The sequence below is a fragment of the Paramisgurnus dabryanus genome, chromosome 13, assembly GCF_030506205.2.
Source record: "Paramisgurnus dabryanus chromosome 13, PD_genome_1.1, whole genome shotgun sequence".
NCBI lineage: Eukaryota > Metazoa > Chordata > Actinopteri > Cypriniformes > Cobitidae > Paramisgurnus > Paramisgurnus dabryanus.
The window spans coordinates 33,623,461-33,635,304 of NC_133349.1; the positions used below are offsets into that span (position 1 = coordinate 33,623,461).

General features: G+C 35.3%; 1 protein-coding gene across 1 annotated transcript in view; it reads right to left on the reverse strand.

Annotated features, from left to right (window-relative positions):
• Positions 1-11,015, reverse strand: part of hace1 (HECT domain and ankyrin repeat containing E3 ubiquitin protein ligase 1) — a 28,169-nt gene extending 17,154 nt beyond the window's left edge. Inside the window, exons 1-9 of the mRNA XM_065246364.2 lie at positions 10,762-11,015; positions 9,946-10,000; positions 9,389-9,478; positions 8,297-8,401; positions 8,106-8,181; positions 6,486-6,617; positions 3,660-3,742; positions 244-340; positions 62-163 (exon numbers count right to left, since the gene is read on the reverse strand). Of these exons, the coding sequence (XP_065102436.1) occupies positions 62-163; positions 244-340; positions 3,660-3,742; positions 6,486-6,617; positions 8,106-8,181; positions 8,297-8,401; positions 9,389-9,478; positions 9,946-10,000; positions 10,762-10,849 (828 nt within the window). The 5' untranslated portion in view covers positions 10,850-11,015. The remainder of the gene's footprint in view (positions 1-61; positions 164-243; positions 341-3,659; positions 3,743-6,485; positions 6,618-8,105; positions 8,182-8,296; positions 8,402-9,388; positions 9,479-9,945; positions 10,001-10,761) is intronic.
• Between the last annotated feature and the right edge of the window lie 829 nt (positions 11,016-11,844).

The window sequence follows — 11,844 nt, forward strand, 5'->3', positions numbered from 1 at the left end:
TGCAATTCATTAGATCGCAAACATTAAAGCACGTAACAAACAAAGTGATTGTGTGTGATACCATGTTTTCTTTAATATCATCATTCTGGGTCATCTGTATCAGCGTCTGAAACAGTCTGCTATGGTGCTGGATGAGAATTTCACACGTTTCGCCATAACCACCCTAAAATGAGTTGCATTTATAGACATTTGAAAACATGTTTTCGAGTTTATTTCTGTGTGCATTACTGTAGCTACATTTACCTGCACGCACAAGTCAAGAGGTGTAACACCATTCTTGTCTGGCAGATATTTGGCTCCTCTGAAGAGCAGTATCTGAGCAGTGTCTCTCTGACCATGACTGTAATACAACAACAAGAGGTCATGAATTCAATTTCAAGTCCAAAGAAATTTGGAATGGCATGTGGGTAAAAATGTAATTAAATAGAATATTTAGGTAAAACTGACATTTATGTGTTTATATATACTGTATATACATATATAGTATATATGGCTGACATTTAAAACATCTGCCTGTGCTGCTTTTGTGAATACACTTCGGAGACTTTTTGAGCGCCAGTATTCTTGTCACGTCATGAAAAGTTGTTATAAAAGTTGTGTCTATGGGGGTCAAAAAGTTCTCGGATTTCATCAAAAATATATTAATTTGTGTTCTGAAGATGAACAAAGGTCTTACTGGTCTGGAACAACATGAGGGTTTGTAATTGATGACAAAATGTTAATTCTGGGGTGAACTAACACTTAAATAGGTACTGGTCACATCCTATTTTAACTCTTTCGCCCCCACTGACGAGATATCTCGTCAATCTAAAGAAAACGCTTCCCTACCAATGACGAGTATTTCCGGCTTTTCTATGGCAAGCAGCTGCATGTCCGTGTCTGTTATAAAGATCGCTCTGATTGGGATCTCTATGAAAAGTCCGTCACAAAAATGGAATTATCTCAGCTTTTTGCTCAAAATGTGGTGTTTTTACAGAAACCTACCCATATTCAAAAGCTGATTACAAAAGAACTCCTGAAGGTAGGACGAAACGGGGTTTTTGTTTGAAAGCAGAGGGTCTGTTCTTTCATTTGATATATTGTTTGTTTATATATTTAAAGAAGAACATTTTCTGAAAGGCATTAAACTTTTGTGAAAATCATGAAAAACGCTGGCGCTGGCTGGCAACTTTTTTAAAAACCGCTGGCGGCGAAAGAGTTAATTGTTTAAAGGTCCTGTTCTTCCTGATCCCATTTTTCAAACTTTAGTTAGTGTGTAATGTTGCTGGTAGAGCATAAATAATACCTGTAAAATTATAAAGCTCAAAGTTCACTGCCAGGCGATATATTTTCTTTAATAGCATATCAGAACTCGATACGTATTTCTGAAGGAGCGACTTCATAGAACAAAGAAGACATCAGCCTGTTTTGAGAACACGTGAAGCATGAACACATGTTATATTGTGCACCTTAAACACAATCAAAGCTTCAAAAACACAGAAAGAACGGGACCTTTAAAAAAGCTACCCTGGATGTTTTTTACTCTTTAAAAGGCATAATATGTAACTGTCACCACGTATCAAAGTAACTAATCAACATCGACCGTAGGTTGATTACCATTTTAACCCTTTCAAACCTTAAACTAAAATCTGTAGTTTTCACACATTTGACTGTCAAATTATATGACACTTGTTCCATCATCAAGTGCCATGTTTTTTTTTTTTTTTTAGAAAACAAATGACTTTCAATATATTACAATAATTGATCATTACTGTGTGTTATGAGTTTATAAATAGACATTAAATAGACAAAAAATATTATTTTATTTACAAATATAAAAAAACTGGTGAACAAAAGAATCTAATACTTTAGACAGGAGGGGTCTCCAACCTTTTTGTGAGCAAGGGCTACCACAATGGATAAAACAAACTGGAGGACTAGTTTTTGATATTTATCTACTTAAACTGTTTTTGTTTTACTTGTTGATTCTATTCTATTTTACTTGTTGATAGGTTTTTATCATTGTTTAAAATGTTAACATACAAAAAAGAAGCCAAGCTTAGATAAAAATATGAAATATATAAATATTACAATTGAGACTATTAATTAGGCATGGGCCAGTTACCGATTTCAAGGTATCCAGTGGTTTTAAAGAGTCAAAGTTTCAAAACCACTAACATTTTCTGTGATACCGCTTTCAAGCTATGAACTGTGTCTACACAAAATGAATTAAATCATGTAATTGAACTCATATTTACATTTCAATTACATATTTTTGATAGAATATTATAATTTAAAGGCTTTATTTTTACCTGGCATAAACATGCAGGATCACATCCTTAAGCCATGTAGCCACCTTTTTAAGCCCTCAAGGTCTTATATTTATGCAAGTCTCACCGCTTTGCCAAAATCATACTTCTCCATCACTAAAAAATGTTTTTATACTAATTATATATCATCTCCTCATTCAAAGGAATCCAGTGAGGTATGATGAGGGGTGAATGGCGGGACTTCATCAAACCCCCTCCGGTGCCGGACTTGACCTCACTCTCTCACAAGGTCCCACCATATATAAATGTAGGAACCCAGCAAGGCAGATTAACTTATTTCAATTAAATATGCAATACATATTGATGTTTATTTCCTATTTCACATTGGATACAACCCATAATCAATTAATTCAACCTATTAAATAACAAAGGATTTGTAGAAAATTCCCTCATATTTCAATATCTCTCTTACATTTCCAACCATAAGAATATTTCTTTAAGTCTCCTCCCATTCCCCCTTTAGGTAGCTTTATACAATCCATCTGATTTGAAGGTGACAGTCTAACTTAAGATACTCTGCATACTGTTTCCAGTACATTACACTTTACCCCCATCAGCCCTCTCGTTGAAAGGTTTGATAGGGGATTGTACAACAGGCACATGGGATTGTATGCATGAGATTGATCTGCTGTGAACACCACTACTCTTTCTTAGAGTTGGGGCGAGATCTTTACATCCCTGTCTCCTAGGCCTGGTTTTACAGACAAGGCTTAGCTAAAACCAGGTTTAGGCCTTAGTTAAATATAAATGTTTAAGCATCTTATATAAACATACCTAAGAAAAAGACATTACTGGTGTGTATCTTGAGTCAAACCATTGGCACTGGCATATTTTAAGATCTGTCAGTGCAAGTTATTTTCAGTTGAGAAAGCTCAAAGATGTTTTAATCTAATACTAGCTTTAATCCTTGTCTGTGAAACCTGGGACTAATGTTCTCCCAACCTACCTTTATGGGTTACAAGATAAAATAATCACCCAAAAATGTTTAAGGGAACCAAAATATATCTGAGTCCTCTTACAGGGAAAGAGACAGTGTGAACGTAAAAAAAACTCTGTAGTTTTTGACTTGGTTCACCGCTTGGTCCACTTTAAAACCAAGACCTTACCGGTGTGGGAATTCATGGCAAAATTTTCATTCTGAAGTGAAATATCCTTTTAAAGGGGTCCGAGTAAGGTCCTCTTAAGGAAAGCTGAGTGTGAAACACCCTGAATTATCAACCTGATGTGCCATTTCCACAGCTCAGGCTGAAATTAAATGAACATTAATCATAAAAAACTGGCTTCATCCACAATAACAGCCGGTTGCGTTTTTGTAAGTATCGCTGGTGTTGATTGTGATGGGCTACTCACCTGCAGGCAAAATAGAGCGGAGTCGCTCCAGAGACATTGGGTCGGTTGATGTCTGCTCCACTGTCCAAAAGACACTGCACTGTCTGTAATCACACAACAGTACAAATCACAAAAAAAGAAACTGTACACATATTAGTGTCGGCGATATGCCCCATTTTGAGATCGTCCTATCGTCAGCCTGCGAGTTTGCCGATAGACAATAGTATCGGGTGGCGGGGCAGTAGTTTACTCATTTATTTATTTGATCATTTTTACTTATTTATAACAAGTCACTACAAAAGAGAAGCAAGGGCAACACTATCATAACTGCAAGCTTCTTAAAACTGATGGCATTAGTCGATCAACGTCATTTAGTCCAGGTGCTCTAAAATTTTATGTGTGCCAGGGAGTGGGAACAGCAAACATGCTGGTTTTAACCTTCTGTGTGTCTAACAACCTCTCTAGTGCAAGGAAATGTCAGAGCCGCTCGTACTACAAGTTTAGGTGCTAGGAGTGCATGCCGCAAGCGTTCACGTCCGAGCAAGAGTCCAAGACGCGTGCATTGTGTCCACATGAGTCCACGTGCATGTGAAATGGAATCTGCTTGCCAAAGTAAAGCCCAAAAACCCTCTCATGCAAGGAAAAGCATGCAATGCGCATGTTAATGTAAAACTATGATGATAATAATAATAACTATCGCCATCTACTGTCATGAAAGCCCGGTATTAGCGGTATGTCTGACAATCGTCGATACATGCTACTATCTTCTATCGGCACAACCCTAATACATATGAAGCATTCAGATGCAAAAGCTGCTTTTTTACCTCCATCAAAAATAAGATAACGATTGTAACCGAATGCTCTTGACAAATACTATATGTTCATCAAATACTTTCACGTCAAATCCCACCATTCAGAAATATATTCAGTAGTGGCTAAAAGTGATGTCCGACTTCTACATATAAAATACTGACTTTGCTTTTTATTCAAACATATTCAAGATCTTTCATGCATGTTGCGTGGTTGAATTTGTGAAAACTGAAGCTCAGCTTTAGGAAAACTTTAAGGAGCCTTGGCAAAAAATTACATAACACATGTGCAAAGCTTATTAAGTCATGCCATTTTAATTTAAAACAACAAATTGTTAGCAAATTATCACATTGTAGTTAATGTATCTTTAACTTCCTGTGAGATTTTTCTTTCCATTTTTTGCTTTCTTTCCATTTTTTGCTTCTTAGAATAAACCAAAGATAAAAGTCTTGCTGTCCAGTAACACGAGTCATTTATGAATCATTAAAGACTAATGATTCTCTGTACAGAGTGCTGTGAAGTACTCGTCAGCTTTAGCGCACATGAGTAGTAGCTGAAACAACCTGGAAAAAAGCTTTTTAGCACAATTTGAGCCTATGCCCATACTGAACATGAAAAGAACGCATGGCGCAAAACAATCAATCTCAAAACAAAGCCAGAACAGATATACAGAGACGCATCCCTCTGCTTTTTTGTCTTTCCTTGTTACACTTGAGAGATTTGTAATACAGTATATATCTGCTTTTATTGAATATGATCTTTGTGTAGGTGGAGATGTCAGCCATGACATCGCAAAAATAGAAACCATTTCTAAAATACAATCCACTCTCGCTCATCGCGGCATCAGGTTGCGGCTGGTTAGGACAAAAGCTCTGATTATCATGGAAAACATTAGGGCTGTGTACCGCCAACAATTTCCCGATACGATACGTGTCCCGATACAAGGTCACGTTACGATGAGCATCGCGATACAAGACTTAAGAACATTAAGTAACAGAATTTACAGAATTTAGTAACATTATTCATATTATTTTTATTTGTTTATTGTACATTGAATAAGCAGTGTTGTAACTGTTGTGTTTTTGCCACTCATTTATTAACTTTTGGGGTAACTCGTAGAAATACTTAAAATTAAGTAAGTACTTAACTTATGTTTTTTCAAAGCAGTTTTACAAAGATAGTTCCTTAGTGCTATAGTGCAATATTTGTCTCACATTTAATTATTTTATATCTATGAATATATGTATAAACATACAGTCAGACTTAATACTTTTAATGTGACAGCTATAGTGTAAAGTAGCTCTGTATCTCTTCTCTAGACGTACACTTTTCACATGCAGCTTTTTGTCGTGTTTCTTCTTAAATGCGTTAGTACTGTTTTATAAGAGAGTGGCTAATAAAGCCCTTTGCAGTAGTATAGGCTAAGATATCTGCTGTTGAACCGAGTACGCGGTGCAAAAGTTGTGCAGACGCGTGCATCCGTGAGACGGACACCCCGCTATATATACCCCGCTACCTTTCACTCTACAACCTCCGTGAGTCCTTTCCATATGGATCACGGATCAACAGCGATTCATCACGCTACTTTCAAAAGTGCATCCGAATCGATTCGGAAGGTGCTGTATCGATGCATGCATCTTCAGGCGTTCACGACGGTGTATCGTCATATCGATATTTTTAACACAGCACTAGAAAACATACCTTTATCGCGTGTCACGGCGCATGTAGATAGGGCACATATTTCACATTATTACAGCACCTTTTATCCATTCAAATGCTCTGTTACTTCAAGACTCTATGAAACCTCTCCTTCTGAAATGCTCTGATTGGTCAAGCGGGCCCAGTGTGAGTATAATCATTGGTGGATGCCAATTTACTCCCTAGCAACCAAATCTAGCAACCGTTTAGAAACACCTATATCTCTGCATCAGAACATCGTAGAGGCATGGGGTCTTTTGACTCATGTTAGCATTATTGTAACATTGTGGTTCCCAAGTTTGCATTTTTTGAAAATGTACCTATCTAATGTATTCTTACAGTTTTGTGTCCATTCTGGCAGGCCACATGTAAGGCTGTCTGGCCCATGGCGTCCTCCACGTCCACATTACACACATGCTGCAACAGATCATAAAGCAGTTCTGTCCTACCGTTCACTGCCAGCCAGTGAATCTGATGACATAAAACAAACAATTGACATAAGACAAAAATAACTGATATCAATACAGTAAACTTTACTTTGGTAAAAGAAACATTTTAGACAGTGTAGTGTTGTAAAAGATACAAAATGGTCACTTTGACTCCAAGGAACACACATCCCAAAAACATCACAAAATGGATCTAAACTAGGGATGCATAACGATTATTCGCGATTAATCAATAGCAAAATAAAAATTTTGTTTACATCACAAATGTGTGTGAACTGTGTATAACAATTTTGTATAGATAAATGCACACACATGCATGAATATATTTAAGAAATGCTTGTGTATATACATTTGTATATATTTATGTGTAATTTATATTATATATAAATACTTAATATAAAAATATTTTTTTTCTTAAAATTATACATGCATGTGTGCATATTTATATATACATAATAATTATACACAGTTCAAACACATATATGATGTAAACAAAACAAAATCTTTTTTTCTGCTATAAATTAATCGCGTTTAATCGTTATGCATCCCTAATCTAAAAGTTGCTAAATGGAGCAATAAAGTCAACAGCACTGACTCAGACAGTCTCTGTGATGTAAGCAAGTAAACCCGACCCACTGATTAACAAAGAATTTGCATACAAGTTGAAAATCAAAACGAAAACAATGAAATAAAAGAGAACGTAAAATTAAAACTGAACTTTACATTTTAATTTCAATTATATTTCAACATTTATTTATTTAATTTTGAGTATTTTTTGCCTCTCCATAGAAATCAGAGTAGTTACTTTTTTGTTATAGATTCCCTACTTTCTTATTTTTTCCTACTTTTGAAAAATCTTCAATTTCTTTCTTAAACAGAAGCCATCTGACCCAAAAGGGTGGACCTGACAAGTTTTATATGTGTTTCTATTGACAAAGAAAAGTGATATTCTTCACATGTGATATAAAGCACTGTAAACTTCAAAGTAGAGTAATAAACATGAGAAGGTTAAATATTTACTTAATTGTTTACATTAGATTTTAAATAGGACAGTTGTTTTCTAACAAAAAATATGATCGGAATCTTATGCATAAAATAAGCCCATGCCAACTGATTCATATTTCACAAGCAAGTGATAAGTTTAGTCTTTAATAACTTTATGTTTTCATTTTGTGGAGAAGTTCCCCTCTCACATCTGTAATCCAGTACAGTAGGCTACCATCTTCGCAATTCACTATTAGTAAAACATTATCAATGCGCCTACAATAAACGTAGGTCAAATGTAAACAAAACGTACTCCTATTACATTACACGAAATTGTTTAACGATTATACATTTTGCCATGTAGTTTTGTACTAGTGAAAATATCTGTCAAATTTGCATTCTCTTCTTTTAAATCTTTATTTCAATAAGCCATAAATCATAAACACAAAAAACAATACTAATAATAACACAAATAACAACAACTAATAATAAAATAATATCAGATGTGCAATTTTATTCTCATACTCACAGCGGTTAGACCTTCATTATTGCAGATATTGACATCGGCATTGTACTCTAATAGTCTGCCCATACACTTCTTTTGGCTGTCAAAATAATAAGACAAAAGCAGAAAACACCATTTAAAACATGACTTATTCATGTCACTTAATCCAGCAGGTGGCAGTGTTTCACTGGCTTTTCAGTACAGTCAGTTTTTACCCGTTTCTTGCAGCAAGATGCAGAGGTGTGCAGCCAGAGATGTCTTGATAGTTCGGATTTGCACCACGCTTTAACAGCAGAATGAGACACTCTACTGACCCACAACTAAAACAATTAAGAAAAACAGAAACAATAACCAGGTTTTGCTGTAAACACATGTTACTCACTAGACAATAAGGGCCAGATTTACTAACAGCTTGCGCAAGTGCAAATATCATTTTGGTATAAAATAACGACTGTTGGGATTTACTAAAGACCCGCAATTATAATTAACGGTGAAAACTTGTGGTCTAGTTATTTTTGTGACAGACTATATTGCATATGGATTTCTAAGGGGCTGATCACACCAAAAGCATTTCTGGCAGTTGCAGGCGCCTTTTTTGAATGATATTCTATGGGCAGGGAACGTTTGCGCCTTGCGGTTTTTGCTGCCAGCCGCAGCACGCGCTTTTGAAGGAGCACTGAGAGCAGAGAAGCCGGACGTCATTCAGTGTTCTATGGCTTCATTACCTGGAGTTTCACACCTAAAATTTTCAGCTGTGATTTCTGGGGTGCTGAACTCAAGTGCATTAGGGGCATGTTCAAGTTCAAAACTGTGCGCAACGTTTTGCTACGGTTTCCGGGTTGGATGACATGTTTCCTGGAAACGGTGTTCACCGGTGTGCAACAGGGTTTGAGTCTGAGATATGTTTTTTTTCTTGTTTGATGTGTGTTAGAACTGCAGTCCAATCAGCAGCAACATGTAAATAAACCATGTGGTACTAAAGAGACAGCTCGCACAATAGGTTCAACTTGAAATGTTTTTTTTTCTTTTGGACGGCAAGGGCAGTGACTGTGACATTGAGCGTATTTTTCAGTATTAAACACGTATTTATAACAATTTCATCAGGCTCCAGAAACATTTAAAAAAGAACACAAAGCATAGCTTCTCATCTACCATAGTTGTAACTCTTGCGTCATCACAACAGGGAGTTATATATAATAAATAATTTATATATAATTTACAAGAGGTTGTAAAAAAATCCAAATAAAACATGCATGTGATTTTGTTGTTTCTCTAATTTTGCCAGTAGACAAATGTCAATGACTTACTTTGCAGCAATATGTAGAAGGCTTCTTTTGACTCGCCCAAAGGCATAGTTGACATCAAACTTTGAATTTAAAAGCAATTCAGAAACAGACCTATGACAAAAGAGGTGTGATTCAAATATTAGGTTTAAAAAAGACAATAAATATTTACAGGTATTAGTGTTTAGTGTGACTCAAGAAAAATGGGTATAAAAGGAGTAAAAGCACTTCAAACATTCAATGACTGTCACAGCATTCATAGCTCTTGAGCACACTGTAAACTTTTTAGATAGCTCATAATACCATTTGCCTACAAGGAGTGCTATTTTATTGGGTTTAGTTAGAAAGAGAAGTGAATCTAAATCAGAAAGATGTTTTTCTGGTTTAGTTCATTTATCTTTTGTAAGGCCATTCAGGTTTTTTGGGGCATGTGGTCATTGTGGCATTCGTTCAGCCTTGAAACTGGTATTTTCACTTCTACTCAAACAATAGAAAAAGAAGAATTCATCACAGTAGACTGGGACGTAAACAATACATTTAGACTAAAAGCAAATTTCTTATACGAAACCTGTGTCACTTACCTGTGCTGGTCGGCCATGACCATGGGCATGAGAGTGTACACAGCTGTTTCACTATCTACAAAAAAACACGAAAAAGCTTTCTGTTACTAAAAACATATTTCTGTTAAAACAAAGAGAAGAGGTCTGACAAGTACTGCAAATTATATCTGATAAGAAGTGATCTCCTGACACATGGTCCCTTACATACAATTATCTGACACTAACTTTAATAGAAAACAGCATCTGAACAGTACCAAATCATACTTATGCATTATGCTACATTTTTGCACAAATAAAATATCATAAAGCATCAAAGGACCATTGTGACTTGACAAAATTATTAAACACATTTCCACAAAATGTCATTTTCCATAATGCGAAACAAATAATATATTGTTATAAAGTATTTGTAAATCATAATTGTTTAAATTGGACTTTAATGCTAAACTTAAAAGTTACACGGAAAGTAACAAAAATTTCATATTATGCTTTTTTCATTATTTTTAATATTTACATGTGACATATTTGGTAGTAATTCGCCCTATATGGATAAGGCGGATGGACGCAAACACTTCCTGGAAGTTGACAGGGTTATGATGTAAAAGTGTTGCCATGACAACGTCAGTGCTTGTGCAGAAAGAATAGGCTTGTTCAACTTCATGCGGCGCCGCTAGAACCGACAAGTGAATGACATCAAAATACCACGAGAGCAGTTCGAGGAATCATACGGAGGAGACGGCTGTGGAATCGCTCTCGCGGAACTGTGATGTCATCAGCCTGTCGGTTCTTGCGGCGCCAAATGAAGTCATGAAGAAGTGTTGTTGTGTGACGTCTTACCTTCAGGGAGTTCCACTGTCCTCGCGCGCCGTAGCGAGCGCGTCAATCGATTGAGCTGCACGTTTAATTGCTCCATCGCGCGCTCCATTATATGAGATCGAATCAGATGATTAAAGTTTTACTGTCCGTAACAGCTAAAACCTCGATCTTCTCCATCTGCTGTAGGTTTAACTCGCTATATTCATCACTTATTTCAACACACAATATCCCTCCATCAGTGACACGAGAAGATTTCCTCATGCTGCCTTCCTTCCTGTTTTCATTACAATGCAGTATGGGAAATGTGTTGCTTTTTTAAATTAAAAGCTTTTGGTGACTTAATCTAATAAAATATTGTAATTTAAACTAATACTGTATTTAATATTATATAATATATAATGTAATTTAAAAGGTGAAAGTAATACATTTAAAGACATACATAAAAGTATTTCTAAAATATCTTATAAATGTAAATTCTTAAAAGATAAGTGGTGTTTGTGTAATGCAGAATTATGTAATTATAGAAAAAGGTGTGCCTCTATATTTAATTCAATTTAATTTTTATATTTTTACAATTGTTTAATTTTTCCAAAACATCTTTACATTAATAAAAACAAGAGCGAAAAAAACAGAGAGAGAGAGAGAGAGAGAGAGAGAGAGAGAGAGAGAGAGAGAGAGAGAGAGAGAGAGAAAGCAGACGTAGTTGATCATATAGAAAATATTAATTAAATTAAAAGTTAATGAAAGCAGTTGGTTATTCTGGGCAGACTTATGCGATCAAGCAGCATTAATACAGATTTAAAAAAAAACATAACTGTAACTTATCATAACATTTTATTTGTCCCTGACTTACCCATAAACAAATAAATTATTCATACACTGCATATTTAAAGTAAGTTGTTTTAGTAAATTAAAAAAACAGGACATGTATGTTATGTTTTATAAAGTCAAGAAAATAATGTTTTTTTTCTGTCTGTTAGAACTTTTCTCAAAAAAAAAAAAAAACATATATTTACATTTACTTATTTCAAAAAAATATTTTGATAAATGAATTCCAGAACTTAAAATGTATTCACTTTCTCACTGAGTTCCATTTATTATGTC